Here is a 22977-nt window from a genome sequence, read left to right on the forward strand (position 1 = left end):
CTGAAAACCCGATTGGCCTGGTGTTCCTCCAGGACAGGGTTGGGAATCACTGCCCTAAGGTTTAACACTAGAAATAAGCATTAGGAAAAAAGGCACATTCATTTACTTGTACTAGAATAATATCAAAGCCCCAGCTACAGATAATAACATCACCTTCCCTCCCCAAACCCCGTGCTCGAAAAAGAGAGCAAGCAGAGAGCGTGCAATGCCATCACACGCCTGCCCGGATCCGGCACCAACATTGCCTTGCCCCCACCTTTACCTTGCACAAACCTCCTCCATCTTACCGAGGCTACACATATAGAAAAATGGGAGATCCCGGACTTTTTTTTCCCCCGTTCACCCCAGCCTTCTCTACTAAATGCACCGAGCCAGATTTTCCCACCATCCCTGTCCCTCCCGACCAGCCAGAGCAGAGCACCCAAAGGTCGCATACGTCACACTAGAAAGCCACACGCCGCAGCTCGTTCGCACGGGCCCCAGAGGGTGCGCATGCGCGGTAGGATACTTCAGGCTTCTCTTCTCTGCTACTCACAGGAGCTGAATGCAGAAAGCGAGACAGAAGCGAGGAGGGGAGCGGAGGTAGAAAGGAGGGGAGTCCTGGCTCTGCCAACGGCGGCAAGGTAAAAAAAGAAACAAAACGCAAAGGAGTTTAATTTGTTGGAAAGCCGTTCACTGAGTTGTTGATCTGGCTGTGGGGAAAGCGCAGCGGAGATTGGTGGGAAAGTTGTTCGGGCCAGGGCCCTCCCTGACAGCTCAGCCGATTCCGGAAGGATCAGAAATGTAGGTCGAGATAGATGGGTGGAGGGTAGAAGACGGAGCGTGGAGCCAGAGGAGATCAGAGGACTGCGATGCAAAAAGGATGAGGCGAGAGAGTGATTCGAAATGGCATTTTAAATGGAAACGATAACCCCAACTAAAGGTACAAGATGCTGGGTTTAAAGATAGGAATCACCATTAAAAAAAATGTTGGCCTGATAGTGTGAAATTAGGATAAAGGTTGTACTGTAAGGATAACTATGGCAAATTGAAACCAGTAAACTGTATATTATGTACTGTATATTAACATTAGACCAAGTTAGGATAAAAACGTGTAACTTGTACTGAAATTATGTATGTTTAACCTGTAAACGTTCTGAACTCTTTGGGGACAATGAGATAGAAAATGAATTAAATAAACAATGAAATTTTCAACCCAGTTTATTGTGACTGCCCATAATTCCAAAAGTTTTTAAAAAGGATTTAATAAGTCTGGTATAGGTCCTTGGTGTGACAGCATCCTGAGTATTGTGTGCAGCTCTGCTTGCCTCCTTTTATAAAAGAGATGAAAAATATTCAGAGAAGGGTAACAAAATTGATATAAAAGGAATACGTTCCATGTGAAAAAAAGGTTAAACAGGTTAGAGCCCTTCATGTTGGAAAAGAGACGACGATATGATTGATGTTTATATATTCTCTAGTGGATTGGAATGGTTGTAGTAGAACCCGAGAAGAGGTAAAACACGAATCTCAACTTCACATCCTTAAAAATTTGCTTCCTTCAATTTTTGAAAACTTAGGTTTATGATTTCATGGCCACAAGGTCCACGTTTTACACCCTTTTTCCACCATTGCAGTTGTTGTGATTTCTGACCCCACGGACTTGTGCTGATAGTCTTAATAATAATTAATTTCAGGAAACACTTCAGCTAAGGGAGGTCCGCGTTTTACCCCAGTGCTAGAGCAGGAAAAGAATAGCCTTACCGGGTCAGACCAATGGTCCATCTAGCCCAGTATTCTGTCTTTACGGAGGCCAATCCAAGTCACAAGTACCTGGCCAAAACCCAAATAATATCAGCATTCCATGCCACCAATCCAGGGCAAGCTGTGGCTTCCTCCTTGTCTGTCTCGACAACAGACTATAGACTTTTTTCCTCCAGGAACTTGTCCAAATCTTTTTTAAAACCATCTACAGTAACTGCTCTCACCACATCCTCTGGCAACACATTCCATAACTTAACCTATTCTATGAGTGAAAAATATTTCCTCCTATTGGTTTTAAAAGTATTACTCTGTAACTTCATCGAGTATCCCCCTAGTCTTTGTAAATCTTGATGCAATAAAAAAAATTTGATCCACTTGTACCCATTCTACTCCACTCAGGATTTTGTAGACTTCAATCATATCTCCCCTCAGCCGTCTTTTCCAAGCTGAAGAGCCCTAACCTCTTTAGTCTTTCCTCATATGAGAGGAGTTCCATCTAGAGAGTTGCGCGGGGACAGAAATCCCACCCATCCCTGCCCGTCCCCAACAGGATCCTCTCCGTCCCCACCCGTCCCCAACAGGATCCTCTCCATCCCCACCCGTCCCCGTCAGGATCCTCTCCGTCCCCACCCATCCCCGCAAGGAATTACCTCCATCCCCGCATGTCCCCATAAAAAGCAGCAATTACTTCTGACAGGATCATCAATTCCACAGTTTCTTTTGTGTTTGCGTTGCTGTTTTCCTTGTGGAATCTCTTTGGTGGAACCCTTTTTTGGTTTTCTATTCAGGTAATTAACTTATAAACCCCCTCTTTTACTAAGGCTGATGTGTCCATTATATTATATGGACGAACCCTGCTTCCAAAGCCTTCCATCCCCGTGGGAGTCCCATTGGCTAGAGGGGGGTCCCCATGAGAGTCCCGTGGGCCAGAAGGGGGTCCCCGTGGGAGTCCCGTGGGTTAGGGGGATTCCCGTGGGACCCCTGTGGGATTCCCGTGATCCCTGTACCCGTGCAGACTTCTAGTTCCATCCTCTATCATCTTGGTCGCTTTCTTTGAACCTTTTCAAGTACCGCTATATCTTTTTTGAGCTAAGGAGGCAGTACTCCAGATGAGGTCGCACCATTGAGCAATACAGCGGCATTATAGCATTCTTAGTCTTGTTTATCATCCATTTTCTAATAATTCCTAGCATCTTGTTTGCTTCTTTGGCCGCTGCCGCACATTGGGCAGAAGGTTTCAGCATATTGTCCACGATGACACCCACAACTTTTTCTTGAGCACTGACCCTCCAAAGTGAACCCTAGCCTCCGGTAACTTTGATTTGGATTATTCTTCCCAATGTGTATCACTTTGCATTTGTCCACATTAAATTTCATCTGCAATTTAGATGCCTGCAGTTTTTCACAGTCCATTGAACCAACAACAGTGACGACAAAAAAGCAAGCATGCTAAACAAATGCTTCTTTGTTCACAGAAGAAGAACCTGGAGAAGGACTGAGATTGGCAAAGTTTCAGACAAGAATGGAGTAGATACCATTCACGGAAGAAAGTGTTTGTGAACAACTTGAAAAATTGAAGGTGGACAAAGTGATGGGACCAGACGGGATCCATTCCAGGATATTGAGGGAGCTATTAAAGGGAGGGTCCTATTAAAGACTTGTTCAACAAATCTTTGGAGACGGGAGTGGTTCCTGGGGATTGGAGAAGAGTAGATGTGATCCTTATTCACAAAAGTGGTTGCAGAGATGAATCGGGAAAGTACAGGCTGGTAAGCCTCACTTCGATTATTGGAAAATAATGGAAATGTTGCTGAAAGAAAAGATATCAAATGGGTTGCAGGATCCGAGGCAACATGATTTTACTAAAGATAAATTGTGCCAAATGAATCTGATTGAATTTTTTTGATTGAGGGACCAGAGAATTGGCTCAAGGGCATATGCTAAATGTAATTTACTTAGAGATCAGCAAAGCCTTTGACACGGTTCCTCATAGAAGGCTCTTGAACAAACTTGATGGGCTGAAGTTAGGACCCAAAGTGGTGAACTTGATTAGAAACTAGTTGACAGATAGACGCCAGAGGGTGGTGGTTAATAGAATTCGCTCCGAGGAAGGAAAGGTGACTAGTGGAGTCCCTCAAGGATCAGTGCTGGGGCTGATCCTGTTCAATAAGTTTGTGAGCGACATTGCCGAAGGGTTAGAAGGAAAGGTTTGTCTTTTTCCGGATGATACCAAGATTTGTAACAGAGTACATACCAAGGAGGGAGTGGAAAACATGAAAAAGGATCTGCAAAAGTTAGAGGAATAGTCTAATATCTGGCAACTAAAATTCAATGCAAAGAAATGCAGAGTATAATACATTTAGGGATTAGAAATCAGAAGGAGCCGTATGTGCTGGGAGGTGAGAGGCTGATATGCACGGATGGGGAGAGGGACCTTGGGGTGATAGTGTCTGAAGATCTAAAGACAAAGAAACAGTGTGACAAGGTGGCGGCTGTTGCCAGAAGGATGCTAGGCTGTATAGAGAGAGGCATGACCAGTAGAAGAATGAAGGTGTTGATGCCCCTGTATAGGTCGATGGTGAGGCCCCACTTGGAGTTTTATGTTCAGTTTTGGAGACCGTATCTGACAAAGCAGCTCCTGATTGGTGAGGCCCGACTTTAGTACAGGAAGAGGCGGTTGGAGCATACCGTGAGTGATTTCCTTCACTAGCCAGTGCTCCGGCTGCCCTCTCCTGCCTCTCTGGCTGCCCTTTCCTGTCTCCCCTGCTAAAAACCGTATTCACGGTTTTTCGACATTCGCGGGGGTTCCTGGAATGGAACCCCACGAATATTGGGGGAGTACTGTAAGTGGGGACCACATATGAAGCATAGCTTAGACCAGTGGTCTCAAACTCTTTGCAGGGCACCTTTTGGAATTATAGGTACTTGGAGGCCCTCAGAAAAAAATAGTTACCGTATTTTCACGCATATAACGCGCGCGTTATACGCGTTTTTACCTACCGCGCATACCCCTCGCGCGTTATATGCGTGAGCGCGGTATACCAAAGTTTTAAAACATAGTTCCCACCCCGCCCGACGCCCGATTCACCCCCCCAGCAGGACCGCTCGCACCCCCACCCCGAACGACCGCTCGCACGCGCTCCCATCCGCACCCGCATCCACGATCGGAGCAAGAGGGAGCCCAAGCCCTCTTGCCCGGCCGACTCCCCGACGTCCGATACATCCCCCCCCCCCGGCAGGACCACTCGCACCCCCACCCCGAACGACCGCCGACTTCCCGACAATATCGGGCCAGAAGGGAGCCCAAACCCTCCTGGCCACGGCGACCCCCTAACCCCACCCCGCACTACATTACGGGCAGGAGGGATCCCAGGCCCTCCTGCCCTCGACGCAAACCCCCCCCCCCCCCAAGAACCTCCGACCGCCTCCCAGCCGACCCGCGATCCCCCTGGCGACCCCCACGACCCCCCCACCCCTCTTCCCCGTACCTTTGGTAGTTGGGCCAGAAGGGAGCCCAAACCCTCCTGGCCACGGCGACCCCCTAACCCCACCCCGCACTACATTACGGGCAGGAGGGATCCCAGGCCCTCCTGCCCTCGACGCAAACCCCCCTCCCCCCCAAGAACCTCCGACCGCCCCCCAGCCGACCCGCGATCCCCCTGGCGACCCCCACGACCCCCCCACCCCCCTCCCCCGTACCTTTAGTAGTTGGCCGGACAGACGGGAGCCAAACCCGCCTGTCCGGCAGGCAGCCAACGAAGGAATGAGGCCGGATTGGCCCATCCATCCTAAAGCTCCGCCTACTGGTGGGGCCTAAGGCGCGTGGGCCAATCAGAATAGGCCCTGGAGCCTTAGGTCCCACCTGGGGGCGCGGCCTGAGGCACATGGGCCCAACCCGACCATGTGCCTCAGGCCGCGCCCCCAGGTGGGACCTAAGGCTCCAGGGCCTATTCTGATTGGCCCACGCGCCTTAGGCCCCACCAGTAGGCGGAGCTTTAGGATGGATGGGCCAATCCGGCCTCATTCCTTCGTTGGCTGCCTGCCGGACAGGCGGGTTTGGCTCCCGTCTGTCCGGCCAACTACTAAAGGTACGGGGAAGGGGGGTGGGGGGGTCGTGGGGGTCGCCAGGGGGATCGCGGGTCGGCTGGGGGGCGGTCGGAGGTTCTTGGGGGGGAGGGGGGTTTGCGTCGAGGGCAGGAGGGCCTGGGATCCCTCCTGCCCGTAATGTAGTGCGGGGTGGGGTTAGGGGGTCGCCGTGGCCAGGAGGATTTGGGCTCCCTCCTGGCCCGATATTGTTGGGGAGTCGGCGGTCCTTCGGGGGGGGGGGGAGGGATGTATCGGACGTCGGGGGGGGGCATCAGGCTTTCAGGATGGGGACAGACCTTCAAGGGGGGACAGTGCACGGAAGTCAGGGGGGGTGAACGGAGAGTCGGGACAGCGCACGGAAAGTCAGGGCGGGCGAAAGGAGCGTCGGGCAGCATGCGCGGTATACCAGTGAGCACGGTATATCAAAGTTTTTGTGCAAATCATCGTGATTTCTGCGCGCTATATTCGTGTGCGCGTTTTATACGGGTGCGTGTTATTTGCGTGAAAATACGGTAATGTCTTATTAAAGAAATGACAATTTTGCATGAGGTAAAACTTGTTATAGTTTATAAATCTTTCCCTTTGGCTAAGTCTTAATAATAATATTGTAATTTATAGCTAAAGAGACATATGATCAGGAAACTTTTATGATTATGATAAACATGCCGAGGGCCTTAAAATAGAACCTGGCAGGCTGCATGTGGCCTGAGGGCTGCGAGTTTGAGTAGACTACAATTATTTCCACCTCCTGTGCATGTGTTTTTTTAGTTTCTGTGTGCATTCTTGACCTAGAGGGACTAGAGCCATGGTTTGAAAAGAATAATAAAATGTGTCACAATCTAAGAAAAGGTACCAAGTCTTAGTGCATGCTTACTTGAGAAACGAGGCAACAATGTCAGTTGGGTTCCATTTTATAACAAACAAAATTTTTTAGCCTATCAGATACAACAATTTATGTAGTGTATACCCACGCTTTTTATTTTAGTGCACTTGTTTTAATATTATGGTTTTTTGTAAACCGCCTAGGTTTAGGCGGTATATAAATTTTAGAATAAAATAAATAATAAATCCCAATAATTTTGTCATAATATGGCCTGTGAAAAGTTACCAAGTCTTAGGGCTTGTTTTACAAAGCCGCTTGGCAACAGCTCTTTTAAATCTGGGCTTTGGGGCCGTTACTGCGCAGTAGCCGCTAGCACGGCTTTGTAAAACAGGCTCTTGGGGGTCCTTTTATCAAGCCGCGCTAGCGGGGTTAGCGCGTCGGACATTTCATCACGCTCTAACCCCCGCGGCCGGCTAAAAAACTAACACCTGCTCAATGCAGGCGTTAGTGGCTAGCGCGTCAAGCGGTTTAACGCGTGGTATTATGCGCGTTAAACTCCTACCGCAGCTTGATAAAAGGACCCCTTAGTTTCTTCACCCAGTTTCATATAGCAAGTTTCAAACTACTTTCTCTTTATTTAGCTTGCAGTATCAGTCTTTGTAGCATATCACTGAATTAAATTCTCAGGTAGGTTTTGCAGTTTTCTTCATAATTAAAAAAGCTCCAGATTTTCAGGCTAAATTCTGAAACTGGCATATTCTTTAATCACTATTAGGAGTGCAGCCTGGGAATCTCTTAAGATCAGCATGCCTGATGGAACAGGATGTTCCAAAAACTAAGGCCTAGATTCTTAAAAAACCGACGGGCTGCTATTGCAACCATTCTGGTAGTAAATTTAAAAATCCGAGTGAGTCATTCTTCCCAAAATGCTCATGCAAATAAGTTTGGCGGAGAGTAGCGAAGACTTGCTAAATTTGCATGTGCCCATCGCTGGTGATAGCGATGGGCACATGCACAGAATAAACGTGAAACTAACCCCTCCCACCAAAAACACAACCACACCCCTCCCCCTGCAATGGGAGAGATACCCACTCTCTCCAACCACAAACAACACCCCCCCTGCAGCAGCGAACCCCCTCAGCAGTGGGAGAGATGCCAACTCTCTCCCACCATCAAGTGACCTCCCCGCCAAGCGACGCCCCCCCCCCTCCAGTAGTGGGAGAGATGCCCATTCTCTCCCGCTGCCAAGTGACCCGCCGCAGCAGTGGGAGAGAGACCCATTCTTTCCAGCTGCCACATAATAGCCCCCTCCCCCCCCCCCCGCCTCCAACCCCTCTCCCCCATACCTTGAATTATTTGGCTGACCGGAGGGCTGCCTACTCCCTGCGGCCAGCTGGCCCACCTCTGCACCAGGAAGGGGTCTAAGGCTTTGATTGGCCCAGATGCCCCATAGGAGGAGCTTTAGGCATCCGGGCCAATCGGAGCCATATGTGTGCCCATAAAAAAAAAAAAGATCTCTTTTTCTTGCCCTGAACAGCTGAGTGGCGGGGGAAGACTTGAAGCTATCGGCGGCTTCAGTGTATCCTGCGGCTCAGTTGATTGGGGCAGGGAGAGCAGCTTGACAGGAGGGAGGAGATGTGCCTAGTGATTGCTCTTCTGAGCAAGTGCCAGGCATAGACCTGATTCACTAAGTGCATGGATCAGATCCGATCCATGAGCGATCCGATCTGTGTCCAGGGGGCTGATTCACATGGACTGTGCATGTGTTGAAGAGCAGCGACCTTTTTTTTTTTTTTTTTTTTTTAAACTTTACTTTTAACTTTTTAGTGAGTGGTTTTAACCCGCTTTAAACCCACGGGTTAAAACCAAGGGCTCGCGCTGCAGGGGAAGGCCGGGGCAGAAGCAGGGCTGCGCTCGGGGCAGAGAGCAGGAGAGTCGGGGGCAGAGAAACAGGAGAATCCAGGCAGAGAGCAGGAGATGCAGTCGGAAATAACGTGAACGACTGGACCCCAGCAGTCGCTTGTTTGTTGATCGGCCAGCCCAGTCGTTGCAGGTTTTTTTTAGTGAATCGCCTCCCTACATTTGCATGCGCGGATTGGAGGATGATCAGGACAGCAGTTAGTGAATCGGGTCGTAAATGGGTTGCAAACGGATCGGTACACGATCGGTTTGCTTAGTGAATCTAGCTCATAGTTCCTCCGCCCTTTTACCGGCAATTCTCTGCACAAATAGCATGCATATAACTTGCATGATATTGTTCAGAACATCACTAGTAAAGAAAAATCGCTCCCACCACAGTTTTTTTTTAACATGGTGTCGGAGCTTTGTGCTTCTAGGGGGCAGTTCCATTTTTTCAGCTTCAGTTTTACTGAAACCGAGTGGCCGTTTTCAGCAGAAACCAAAGATTCTGGTTTGTCGGACTGCAGAGTAGAGGGAATTTAAGCGAGACCTCCTGTGCCTCTAAAGAGCAGTTTTCTGTTTCCACCCTGCCCCCTCCTTATCAAAGTTAGTTCAGCATTTTCCCAGAACCCTGGACCAAAGGATTTACCTTATCCACGGAGCAACTGCTCCATTCCAGGACTATGAATGGCTCTGTTGCACGTCTTTCACACTGTTTTTTTAGTTCACACTTATTTGTGTGCTCTTGAGTTGAACTTACAGCTTGAATCAGTTTCAGTTCTGCTTTGTGAAACCAAATGTTTTTGCATGATGCGCTCAATATTGAGGTGTCTTGTGCAATAGTAATTTGTTGTCTTCTGTTTTTTAGATGGAGAGGCACCGTGTCATCCTTTCCTTGCAGTAAAGCAGATGCAGTGAAGCCAGAGACATTAGTGCTTGGAAATAACAAAGCACCATAGCTTAATTGATAGAAGATAATTATCTGCTGGTGACCGTGCACCTGGAGGAAACATGCTTGCTATGGATTACTTCTCTTGGGAAGTCCGTTTGAAGCTCATAACTGCTGGCTTTGTCTTTTATCTGGGATTATTTGTGGCATCTCACTGGGTGTCTTGTCATTTCTTTGCTACCTATCGTTCTTTGTCAGCTAAGGAAAAAGTATTTTGGAGCCTGGCTAGTACTCGTGCGGTTTTTGGAATTCAGAGCATCATGGCCGGCTTGTGGGCCTTAATAGACCCTGCCCTGAATGCCGACAGGATCCTCGGCCAGCAGGACTGGTCTTGGTTTAACATGCTGATAGTATGTGGCTTCTTCCTTTTTGAAAATTTAGCTCTGCATGTGTCCAACGTGGTTTTCTGGACATGTGACCTCATCTTAGCAATTCATCATTTTTTTGCCTTCATTGGCTGTTTTGGAGCATTGGTTTACAGTACGATTGGTCATTATATGCCAATAGTAACTATGATGCTAGAGCTTAGCACCCCTTTCACCTGTATCTCTTGGATGCTCTTAAAGGTAAGGATCTGAAATTTAACAAAATCTCCCTCTTTGGCTAGAAGTGTGCAGTAGTGCTGCCCATTTTGCTGATTCGAATCGATTCACTGATTCACTTCGGTGAATTGATTCGAATCGATTTGTTGTCCAAGAAAATCGACTCACTTATTCAATGACCAACACCACCCAGCCACACCACCCCGGTGAGATCTGACATACCTCACAGGCCTCCTAAAACAACAGCAGAGGCAGCACTCTGAACGGGCTGCTTTGTGGCCTGCCCCGCCAGGGCCTTCCCTTTGTCATGTCACTTATGATGTCATCAGTGATGCAGCAGAGTGAAGCTCTAGTGGGGCAGGCCACAAAGCAGCCCGTTCAGAGTGCTGCCGCTGCTGCTGCTTTAGGAGTCCTCGGAGGTATGTCAGGTCTCATGGTAGGAGGATCGGTGGGGAGCTGTTCCACAGGGGGATGAGTGGAAGAGGAGGAAAGCTGATGCTTAGGGGGAGGAGAGGGGAGGAAAGATGATGCACATGGAAGAAAGAGGAGAGGAAGAGAGCGATGAAACAAAAAGATAGAAAGGGATGTGAGGGAGAAATCCTTCATATGGGGGAGAAAAGAGAGGGAGACATGTTCAACAAAGAATGGAGGACAGAGAAAGAGATGGTGCATGGGGAAAGAGAAAGAAATGTTGCACATGATAATGGAGGGGAGGAAAGGAGAGATGCTGCATGGAAGGGAATAGAAAGGTTTGACCTAGGACACAAGGAAGGGGGAGAAAAAGAGATGTTAATGGGAAAGAAACAAATGCTGAATATGGCAGTGGAAGGTAGAAAAAAACCCATTTTATTTTCTATTTTGTGATTACAATATTTCAGATTTGAAATGTGCATTTTCTCTCTAATCCAACTACTTTCACTTCGATTATCGATTTTTATGTGAACCGAGTCGAGCTCCTTTTGGGGAGATGACATGATACATAAATCCAAAATTTAGATTAGATTAGTGTATTCAAGGTTCAAGGTTTATTAATATTTGATGAATCGCTAAATCTGTTTACAAAGCGATGTACACAATTATAAAATAGGGTAAGATTATAAAAATACACAATTCATAAACATTTAAAATGAAGACAGGACAAACTTTAGTTGGGAGGGAAGGGGGGTAAAAAGTTACATCTGTTATATCAGGAAAAACAAGTAAGGGAAAACCAAAAGGAAGCAGGGTAGTTAAAAGATTAAAAGTATCATAAAAGTCAAAAGAGTTTTAAATGTTAAAAGCATCTTTAAAAAGGTGTGTTTTTAAGGATTTTTTTTAAGAAGGGATATCTTTTTCATTTTTGATGTGTTGTGGCAGAGAGTACCACCATTGAGGACCAATTACAGAGAACATATCAGATCTTCGTGTACCTATTATTTTTAGAGAAGGTACAGCCAATAGATTTTGAGAAGATGATCTGAGTGTACATGCAGAACTGTGGGGAATTAACATTCTTGCTATAAACTGGGGCTCGTTGTAAGCCAAGCTGGTGTTAGTGTGAGTTAGGACATAACAGTGAGTGGAAAATTATTTTTTGTTTATACCACAACACCAGCGTGGGATTGGAGAGGGCAAAGAGTGATGGGGTGAGAGGAAAGACTACAAAATAAACCCACCAGGACGTTTGAGAAAAAAAAAAAAAAAGCCTGATTGGGCAGCATTAGTATGCAGTGGCGAGGGAGGTAGAATATTTGACTGTGGACTCTGAAGAAAAGCTCAGAATTCTGCCTGGAGTTCTTTGTTTTTTTTAATTTAAAAAATTAGTTTTCATCAAATATAAACTATAGTCACACAAAACAGGTATTGCATTACATTAGTGACTTTTATTCCGCCTTAACCTCGCAGTTCTAGGCGGATTACAAAAGAGGCATGCTGGATATTTCCAGGAACATTACAGGATTAGGTACTGAATACAAGACTGACTTATTCAGAAACATGGGAAACTTAAGTACAGTATTAACTTGTCTTGACAAAGTTCCCAAAAAGCAGGGTCTTTATTTCCCTTTGGAGGGTTTTGTAATCCGGTGATGTTAACAGGATGTGGGTGAGATGGTGGTTCAGTTTCGCTGCCTGAGTTGCTAGAATTCCATCGTATAATCTCTTGCGATGTGTGCTTTTGATTTGGGGGGGGTGAATAAATGGAGTCTGAGTTCTCCTCGGTCTACCCAAAACCTGCCCATCCTGACAAACCCCCCTCCCACCCCTGCTATCAATGATTAGTGGCCTGTAAGCTTTTCAGACCAGCCATAGTTATATCTATGTACCCCCACCCCCAAAGCAAAGCCTGTACATAAGAGTCCCAAAATCTTGCCAAGTTCACATTTCCAACATGAACCGAATACTACACCATTCTTCTCTCACAACTTCGTAGCATAAATAGTCTTTTTTTCAGTCAGGATCTGTGTAGTACCCAAAATGCCCAGTCTGTTTACAAGCGAAATATCAGGAGCACCCTCACACTTCCAGTGGGTCACAGTGAGCGGCAGAAAGTCCCATCCTCTGAGCCCAATTCTCCCTGTTTTCCCACCACCTTCCCGAATAGACAGACTTTGAGATATAAGGTAACTCCCCTTTTGTTATGTAAAACATCTGTCACCTGTGTCCAAAAGTCCTTTATCTTTGGACAAACCCACAGAATATGCCTAAGAGACCCCCACACCTCCTCCACCATATCTATGCAGATATTTTACTGAACTAATATTCCCAGTAAGATCTTTTTACTGATAGTGAACACTCACATCCATTGGGATTTAGTTAGTTCCTCCCCTAAGTTCAGCTCCAATTTCCTCATAGAGTTATACTTAACAAAATCCCAATCTTAAAAAAAATTGTAGAGCACCTAATCACCCCTTTCTAGGTTTTCTGAAAAAAAATCCCAAATACTCTCTCAAGTATTCCAGCATTTTCTGTTTCTCTAGTCAGTCCCCCGGGCCCTTAAATAATGTTGGACTTGCAAAATCCAAAGTTTATCTCCCTCGGTCAAAACGATGGGCTCCTTTTACGCAGGATTTTAACGCATGCTAAACCCGTGCTACGCTTCTAGAACTAACACCAGCTCAATGCTGGCATTAAGGTCTAGCACGTGTTAAGGCCCTAACACACCTTTGTAAAAGGAGCCCTATATGTCCTGAAGATGAGCATAATTGACCAATGCTCCATCTACAACCAGCTGGTCATAACATATCAACCCCATTTCTTCCCATCATTTATAAATCCACCTTATAAAGGCTGAGTCATGCCTAATTGCCCCCTCAGTGAAAGCACTTTCCCCTTCCTCCTCCTCTTATGTTATAAGGCTATTCTTATGCTCTTATAGCCTATTATTGAGAAAGACATGGGGGAAGCCACTGCTTGCCCTGGATCAGTAGCATGGAATATTGCTACTCCTTGGGTTTTGGCCAGGTACTGGTGACCTGGATTGGCCACAGTGAGAACGGGCTACTGGGCTTGATGGACCATTGGTCTGACCCAGTAAGACTATTTTTATGTTCTCCCCTTACACACCTCCAATAAATGTTGTGTAAAGAAATTTGCTAGTCTAAGTCTCCAACCTTCCTAAGTCCAAACACCATAACAAATATTTCAATGGGCACAGGGTGCAAATATGCTGCTCCATGTTGCCCATTTATCCTCCTCCAGCTCCTAGTCCAATATGGAAATCTATTACTTAAGAGTGCCTGATTACTATTCAGGTAAACTGCTTTGGGTGAATCTCTTCATGATAAAGGCAGTTAATAAATCCAGATAAATAAACATATGCTTAAGTTGTTCTACCATATAATACTAAGCTATGTTGGACATATCCTAATATCCTGTAGAATCTCTCCATAGTTCCTAACATATACAGTAGCTGGTCTAAACTAGAGAATGACACGGGGAAAAAATTTATTACCGTTCCCGTGAGCTTCTCCCCGTCCCCACGAGCTCAGTCCCCGTCCATCCTCCATCCCCGCGAGCTCAGTCCCCGTCCCCACCTTGCAAACTGTCAGATCCCATCCGCACAAGCCTCGAATAGTTATGATTTTATACTGAACTTATTTTATTAAAGTATAAAAAGAGACAATATTCTCTAAAATTGTCATTTTATAAACATAACTAATACAAAGCAAGGATCAACAAAACCCCTGTCTCCCCTCCCTTTCACAAATATCCCCTCCACTATTGTGTAAACTGAACAAACCAAATTACTACAGAATACTACATAGAAAAAGCAAGCTAACCGAATACATGGCAGGAATAGTGTTAGGGGAGAGCAACTAGGGCAACTGCCCCCTGGTCAGAGAGAGAGCCCTAAGCCAGCTGGAAGCTAAAGAAGCACAGCCCGGGCTTTATGGTCACCAGTTAATGTCTAATACCAGCTCTAGCAGGATACATATTTCAAATCTGAAATATTCTAATCATAAAATACATTTATTTTTTTCTACCTTTTGTTGTCTGGTAATTTTATTATTCAAATCACATTGGTCTCAGGCTTTGGTTTTGGATTCCTTCTGTCTTCATCGTAGCATGGCTGTCTCCTGAAGGTAAAATAGGCGCAAGAGGAGCTGAGGAGGAGATACCGAGTTTGACACAGGTGCAATTTTTTTTAACCACAGGAGCAAGACTTTTCACCGCTCCCACGAGGTGGTAAAAGGTCTTGTCCCCGTTCCTGTGGGGTGGTAAAAGGTCTTGTCCCCATTCCTGTGGTAAACTTGTTGCAAATAACTCCATTCCTGCGTATTTACTGCTGTGACCACAGTTTACCAGAGTAAACAGTCCCCGTGTCATTCTCTAGTCTAAACCCTTACATACTTGTATCCCTAAATACCGAATCCTCTCCACCGTGGCCCATTTAAAGGGAAACAGTTCAGCTAGTCTACATTCCTTACCTTCTGTAAGTGTAACCCCCCAAAGATTCAGTCTTATCCATGTTTACCCTAAAACCAGAAACCTTTTCAAACTGATGCAAATCCTGAATTACAAGAGGTAGTTTCAAAAACAGATCCACAATATACAACAAAATATCCCCCCCCCCCACACACACACAGACACACTTTGACCTCCCTGATATTCCCAGTATGTTTGATATGAGCAGCCAGTGGTTCTACAGAAAGGGTTGCCCTCTATCACCCTTGTTGTTTGCTCTATCTAGTGCAGGGGGTGTCAAAGTCCCTCCTCGATGGCCGCAATCCAGTCGGGTTTTCAGGATTTCCCCAATGACTATGCATGAGATCTATTTGCATGCACTGCTTTCATTGTATGCTAATAGATCTTATGCATATTCATTGGGGAAATCCTGAAAACCCGACTGGATTGCGGCCCTCGAGGAGGGACTTTGACACCCCTGATCTAGTTCAACAATCTCTTACAAATAGATGAAGCTAGAAGCAGTGTTTCTTTTCAGAGAATTCTCTTTATGAGAAGTCAACAGCCTGCCGCTTTGGTTGCTAAAAAGAAAGAATAAGAAGATATCTGTTACAATCTATCTCCTGATGAAGCTCTTAATTGAGTAAAATGGAGACGCTCCATAGAGCATGAACACAAGACTATCTGTCACTTTCTAATACAATCAAAAAATCATCAGCACCAATTTTTCAGCAGTGCCTCACAAGCTAAGTACTATGAGTTTCAACAGTAAACCTGTATAATACAATTAAGAACATAAGAACTGCCGTTGCTGGGTCAGACCCATGGTCCATCGTGCCCAGCAGTCCGCTCACACAGTGGCCCTCTGGTCAAAGACCAGCACCCTAACTGAGACTAGCCCTACCTGCGTACGTTCTGTTTCAGCAGGAACTTGTCTAACTTCGTCTTGAATCCCTGGAGGGTGTTTTCTCCTATGACGGAAGAGCGTTCCAGTTTTCTACTACTCTCTGAGTGAAGAAGAACTTCCTTATGTTCGTACAGAATCTATCCCCTTTCAATTTTAGAGGGTGCACTCTCATTCTCCCTACCTTAGAGAGGGTGAACAACCTGCCCTTATCTACTAAGTTTATTTCCTTCAGTATCTTGAATGTTTCGATCATGTCCCCTCTCAATCTCCTCTGTTCGAGGGAGAAGAGGCCCAGTTTCTCTAATCTTTCGCTGTACGGTAGCTCCTCCAGCCCCTTAACCATCTTAGTCGCTCTTCTCTGGACCCTTTTGAGTAGTGGTACTACTTAGAGAGTTAGCTGATAGATTTCTCCCTTCCACAAAAAATCTACAATACAAGCGTGTTTTCTACTCCACGTTTACCTTTCTAGGCGTAAAAACTTGGAATGACCTTACTGAAATGACCAGGACCGGAACCTAACCACATCAAATTCCAGAAGAAACTCATTTATTTGACATCTAATCACTTGTATCCTCTTCTCCTCCTGTATCTTCCTGCCCTCCTTTGTCCTCCCTACCCTCTTCGAACCCCTTCCTCTGTAATGTCGCCAAGAGCTTGTATAGGTATGTGCGACGCACAAATGGAAGAAATAAATACATTTCTACCACTAATAGCATTAGAGTAATCAAAAAATGAAAAAAGGCAAATAAGACCAGTGAAAGTTCACATTGGGCAATCCGAGCAGGTTTATTTCTGGACCCAGAAAGCTGTGAACACTTGAGGTCTTTCAGCCTTAACATACTTAAAATCTTATAACACCATATTAGAAGGTTTTTTTGTTAAATAACTTTCCTATCTTCATCTATTTGTAAGAGATTGGTGTCTTAGGGCTCTTTTTACAAAGGTGCGCTAGCGTTTTTAGTGCTCGCACACGATAAGAGCGTGCTTTAGCGCGCACTAGCACGTGCAGCATTTTAGCGCACGCTAAGCGCGCGCACTAAAACCACTAGCGCACCTTTGTAAAAGGAGCCCTTAGACTTTATATATTGAGGATTAATGTGCTCTGTCTAGTGCCCATTTCTGTGGGGGATACATTCTGAACCCCACCATTTGCTTTCACCCTTGCCCAGGGCACAGCATAAAAGCTCCTGAAGTCCCCGCACCCCCCCTCTCCCCTCCCACATTCCTCATTTACTCGTATCCAATCACTGCTCTTGTGTCTCATCTCTTTTGTAAACTCAGCTGAGCTAGATCTTGAAAAATCTGTATACGGTGGCCTTGCCATTCAATATCCTTCATCTGACGGGCTTTATGTAGAATAGCCTTCTGCTAATAACTATGAAAGCAGACTATTATATCACTAGGTTCTTTAAGCTCCTATGTGCTCTCTCCAACTTTGACGTCTGCCGTATTATGTGGTAGTCTGGTTTGGAGGATGAGACTTTTGTAACACAATTTAGTCTCCACAGCTTCATCATCTTTATAGGCATCTGAGTCTGGGATTCCTGTAAAAGTATTAATTAGCTGCAGGATCTATTCTCTAACTCCTTCGTGCATTCCTCCAGTCCCTGCTGCAAAGTCTCTAACCAAGCAGCCTTAGTAATTAAAGCTATTTCCTGTGTCTTGTCTCACCATTGCATCCTCCATCTGCTCTAGCTGGCAACCTAAGTCTCTGTTCTCCTTCCTTACCTTAACCATTGTGCCTTCAACACTCTTCCGCAGTGCCTTCATTTCCTCCTTTAAGCTCTGGTGTCAAAAAATAACAACAGTGATAGTGATAGCAGTGGAAACAACAAGGAGAAAAGACATCAAAGTCCCCTTTGTAAAAAAAAAACCCTGAGTTTTTGAGTCGACAAGCTGATGGGGTATAGGTTCTTATCAGGGGGTCAAAAACCTTGTTGTGACACCAGAATATGGACAAATATATATATTTTTAATTTATATATGAACAATTCTCTTACCCATAGTAAGGTGATTTTTCAAAATCTTAATGAAAAATATCCCAATCACGGTGATCTTGCTGTCTTGAATGGCTGAATATAACTAGAAGTGCTGCTCTAATCTCAAAATCAACAAGAGGCATTCATGAAATGTAACAAACTGCCCCAAAATGGGAGCACGCTTATCTCTGGTTGCCCAACAATGGCCTAGCGGTGTCGCAAGGAGCTTTTTCAAGGGTAGTGTCCTTCACCACAGCCAGAAGATAAACGTAATCAGCAAGTCACTTGTAAATTCTCAGAAGAGCGTATAGCTGTATCACTGTGATCTGCAAACCAAAAGTATCAAAGAGTTAAAAATGACAGGCTTGGTCAAAAACCCCGGCAACAACATTGCAAAACACGTAGCATCAGAACAAGTTACTGTCGCTTGTAACGAGGCTACACTTCTCCCTCCGTATCCACGGGGGTTAGGGGCAGAGCCGGCCCGCAAATATAAAAAAAAAAAATGTGAATAATATTTGGGTCGGCTCTGACCCACCTCCTGCTTCCCCCCCCCCCCCACCCCACCCCCGGCATCCCTTAAGCCTTACCCGGTGGTCTAGCGAGTTTTCGGGGCAGGAGCGATCTTCCTATGCTCCTGCCCCATGCAGATCACTCATAGGAAATGGCTGCCGTGAGCTCCCGTCGTAGTTTGCACGGGGCAGGAGCGTAGGAAGATCGCTCCTGCCCTGAAAACCTGCTAGACCACCAGGTAAGACTTAAGGGGGGATCTAGGGGGGTTTAAAAATAGCCCGAAAAATGAAAACAGAGCTAAAAAAAATTGTGAATAACCGAATCCGTGGATGCTGAAACCGCGGATTCGGAGGGAGAAGTGTATTACTAACTTGATCTATACCCCATCAGATTGTCATCTCAAAAATTCTGGTTTATTGACAAAGTGGACTTTTGAGGTCTTTTCTCCTTGTTGTTTCCACTTCTATCACTATTACTGTTATTTTTTTAACGCTCATTTTCAAGTGATTACTCCTTTAAGCTCTACCATCCAGGAACGAAGGTCAGCTTTAGTAAGGAGCTGCAACTCATCCTCATGATCCGCTGCGCTGCTTTCCATTGCTCCACGTGCCACTGCCATACTGATTCCTTTACGTTCTTTTAACAGGCTGTGCTCCGCTACTTTGCTGTCAGTTTCCACAGTATGTTTAAATTGCTCCAGTTGTCTGTGGGAGGACATTAGATAATCTCCCATATCTGCTCACACAGTCGCTGCTAAAAGCACAGGGGTGTGATTTTCCCTTCGATGACATCACTTCCTCCCCCTACTGCCTGGAGTCTTAATAGAGCTGGCCCATTTGCATCCAGTGCATTGATTACAAAGTATAATTTGAGGTCAACTGAGTAAGATTAAGGGCTCCTTTTCCGAAGCCACGTTAGTGGTTTAACGCGCGTAATAAGCGCACGCTAATTTGCCGGCCGCTACCGCCTCCTCTTGAGCAGCCGGTAGTTTTTCAGCTAGCGCGGGGGTTAGCGCGCGCTAAAAAGGTGCGTGCGATAAAGCCTCTAACGCGGCTTCGTAAAAGGAGCTCTAAATCTTTGAAAAAAGACTATGCAGCTACCTAGTAAAATTTGGAGGTCTGCAGTGAGCTGTTCATATAATCTTCCTGGGCTCGGGGGGCAGACCTTGATCTGGAGGGGAAAATGTTAGATGGCTAGCACTAATTTTCATTGCTAGCCACACATCTTGGCTGGTCAAATTTTGGTTCCCCAACAGCAGTCCCAATTTTGTCTAGTCATTTTATTTTCAACTCTCTAAACTTAAAGCCATGCCCCTTCCCTCCCACCTTTAAATAAAATAACCCAATTACCATCTTTCCTCATTTTCCCTATCTCTTGGCCTCCACATAATTTAAAAACCCCTGTTGTTGACCCTTTCTTGCCCCCTTCCACAAAGTTGCCAAATATTTTTTTTTAGGAAAAGCCTACTAGTGCCTCCTTTTTTTGATCCCACCACTCCACGGCATCAAATATCTTTCATAGCGGTGAGCTTTATGTGGTTATTTCCTCATCGTCTCTTTCTAATTTTTTAGCCCGTTTTTTCTTTGTTTTAAATCTTTTAAAAGTGCATTGTGCTATTGCTACAGTTGTGCTATTGCTACAGGAGAAGGAGGAAGGGAGCAGGGGTGGGGCAGGTGTTTATCCTCTCTCAAAAAAAAAAAGTGCTGATACACCCCTCTATAGAATTTATCTTTAGACTGAAATTTCTCTTTAGACTGAAATTTATCTTTAGACTGAAATTTTGTTGAGGTGGATCGATTTTGGCGGTTGTGGGAGGACCCTTGAAACAGCAGTGGGCGAAGCATGTCGGGGCCAACCCTCCCAAACCGAGCAAATTAAATAAAAGACAGAAATGAATGAAGATAGATGAACTAAGCTCTAACAACAGCTACATAAGCTAAGTTTTTGAAATATTTATATATTTATAAAACTTTTATGAATTTAGTTTGACATGTAATGAACTGATTAACCACTAAGCACTTTGCAGATAACAATAAAAGAACTGTAGCAGTAGCACAATGCACTTTTAAAAGATTTAAAACAAAGAAAAACGGGCTAAAAAATTAGAAAGAGCCAATGAGGAAATAACCACATAAAGCTCACCGCTATGAAAGATATTTGATGTGGTGGAGTGGTGGGACTAAGGCTCATAAATTCTTTTGATAAGTAATCTAAAGGCATTTTTGGATGCTCAGAGTATCTACAATATAAAAACTAGAGTTTAGATTCTGAGCAGAAAATTATTATAAATCATATCCTTTTTTTATCCAGCAACCCCCAAAATAGCTTCAGATGGGTCCCTTCATTCCCTCACTCAGCTGCTCAATTTAATAATAATAATAACTTTATTCTTATATACCGCCATACCCAGCGAGTTCTAGGCGGTTTACATCAAATTAGCAAATGACCTGCATTGACAAGCAGATTTACAACAAAATTACAAGCAGATTTACAGCAAATTACAAGCAGATTTACGATAAATTACAACAATTTACAGCAGTCATCAATGAAATTACAGCGATTTACAACAGTCTGCAATGAGGGGAAGATTTACAACAAATTTAACAGAAATTGCAGCTTTGATCGAGCTAGACAGGGAAGTAGAGAGTGGGAAAAAGGGAGGGTCTGGAGAAGGAGGAAGGGAGCAGGGGTGGGGCAGGTGTTTACCCTCTCTCAAAAAAAAAAAAAAAGTGCTGATACACCCCTCTATAGAATTTATTAAAAAGCTCAGTTGTAAGTGACATTCATTTCCTCTCTTTGTCATTAATATATAATAACCACTCTAGTTAATATATACTACTCTGGTGGCAGCTTCCATTGCTTTTATGTAGGTCGCAGTTATCCCAAAGAAGAGCAATGCTGGCTGGGGCTGCCCCCTGCTCTCCGTTAAGACATCTTTTGGTCTGTAGGCAGAGGGTTATCCTTAGCCACCATACGCCTTTCATCTGAGCCAACAGTAACTTTTAAGAGGGATGTCATCAGCCGCTGGAGTGCTTTTGTGATGGCAACATAGACAGAAGTTGAATCCCATTTACGGAAGGACTTTTAAAAAATTAGGAAGAGGAAAGATGGTAGTTGAGAGGGATGGGAGCACACTGGTTTGCGCTTTCTGGGAGCGTTCCTACTGCTAGAGTTGAGGGGAAGAGAAAAATGGAGGGAAGGAGTCCTATTTCTGGTAGGAGGGGTATTTTTTATTGGAGTGGGGTCTTGGGGCTCCTTTTACTAAGCTGCGATAACGGTTTTGGCGCGCGCTAGATGCTAACGCCAGCATTGAGCCGGCGTTAGTTCTAGCTGCATAGCGTGGGTTTAGCGCGTGCTAAAAACGCTTTCGTTGTTTAGTAAAAGGAGCCCTTAATGTCTGATGCAGCTCTAACAAGCTAACGTTGGTCAAAAGTCCCCCAGCTGCAATAAGACTAGCTGGTCAAAAGTCCCCCAGCTGCAATAAGCCTAGCTAGTCAAATTTTCAACTTATATGCTTAGTTGGGTTCAGCTGAACACTTCTTAGTTAATCAGCTAAAATCGACTGCCTATCTTGTTTTTTCAGCTTTTTTTTTAATAATAAATATTTTTTGCAGATTCTTCAAGTGAGAAAAATAAGGAATGTTTTAAATAAACAGGTTCATCGGCAGTGCTCAAAACTTCATCCTACACCAAACAGCTATATAGTGGTACCTTGGTTTACGAGCATAATTTGTTCCAGAAGCATGCTCTTAAACCAAAACACTCATATATCAAAGCAACTTTTCCCATAAGAGTTAGTGTAAACTTGAACAATTCGTTCCACATCCCAAAAACGTAATTACCATTAAGGACGCCTCCACCGTTGCCTCTGCCACAGACCTATCCACGCGGCTCCTCCAATTCTCCTCCTCTGCTGCTGTTCGCTGCCTCTCACTGCGGGTGGTACTGGCTGTAAGCAAACCGCCGCCGCCGCCACAGAGCCCGACTGGACACTGTTGGCTCTGCCGCTCCCGGACGCTGCCCCTCCCCCCCCCCGGATGTCACTACCCCCTCTGCTGGGACTCTCAGGTGCTGGCTCACTCCTGCCGGACGCACCCCGACTCCCATGCTCCACCTGAGGCCACCGGTGCTGCTATCGCCTCTTCCTCCCCCCCTCCCCGACTGGCCCTATCCTTACCCCTGCACCGCTGGTGATAGAAAGTGCCTGCCGCCAGTCTGCTGCTGAGCCTTGAGCATCTGCGCATGCTCAAGGCCTTCTGGATCTCACCATCTCCGAGATTCTCATGAGATCTTGAGTCTCATGAGAATCTCGGTGAGGATGAGATCCAGAAGGCCTTGAGCATGCGCAGATTGGCGGCAGGCCCTTTCTAACTCCGGTGGCACACGGGTAAGGACAGGACCGGTCGGTAGACGGGGAGGAGACGATCATGAAGGGAGGGAGCAGCGCCGATGGCCTCAGAGGGAGCAAGACTATTGGTTCCCGCGGTTGGGTCGGGTGGGGTGGGGGCTCGCAAATCTAATCAATGCTCTGTTTGCGAGTCAAAAGTTTGCTGAGTGTTTTGCTCGTCTTGAAAAACACTCGCGAACCGGGTTACTCGTAAACCGAGGTTTGACTGTACTCTGTTTATATGAGTAGATGGATGCCAGAGACA

General features: G+C 45.5%; 1 protein-coding gene across 2 annotated transcripts in view; it reads left to right on the plus strand.

Annotated features, from left to right (window-relative positions):
* The first annotated feature begins 463 nt into the window (after positions 1 to 463).
* Positions 464 to 22977, plus strand: part of CLN8 (CLN8 transmembrane ER and ERGIC protein) — a 28483-nt gene continuing 5969 nt past the window's right edge. Inside the window, exons 1-2 of one of the 2 annotated variants that reach the window (XM_033938223.1) lie at positions 464 to 623; positions 9420 to 10066. In XM_033938223.1, coding sequence (XP_033794114.1) covers positions 9563 to 10066 — 504 coding nt within the window. In that variant the 5' untranslated portion in view covers positions 464 to 623; positions 9420 to 9562. The other variant, XM_033938224.1, reaches the window with a different exon arrangement.

This window comes from Geotrypetes seraphini, chromosome 3 (genome assembly GCF_902459505.1).
Source record: "Geotrypetes seraphini chromosome 3, aGeoSer1.1, whole genome shotgun sequence".
NCBI lineage: Eukaryota > Metazoa > Chordata > Amphibia > Gymnophiona > Dermophiidae > Geotrypetes > Geotrypetes seraphini.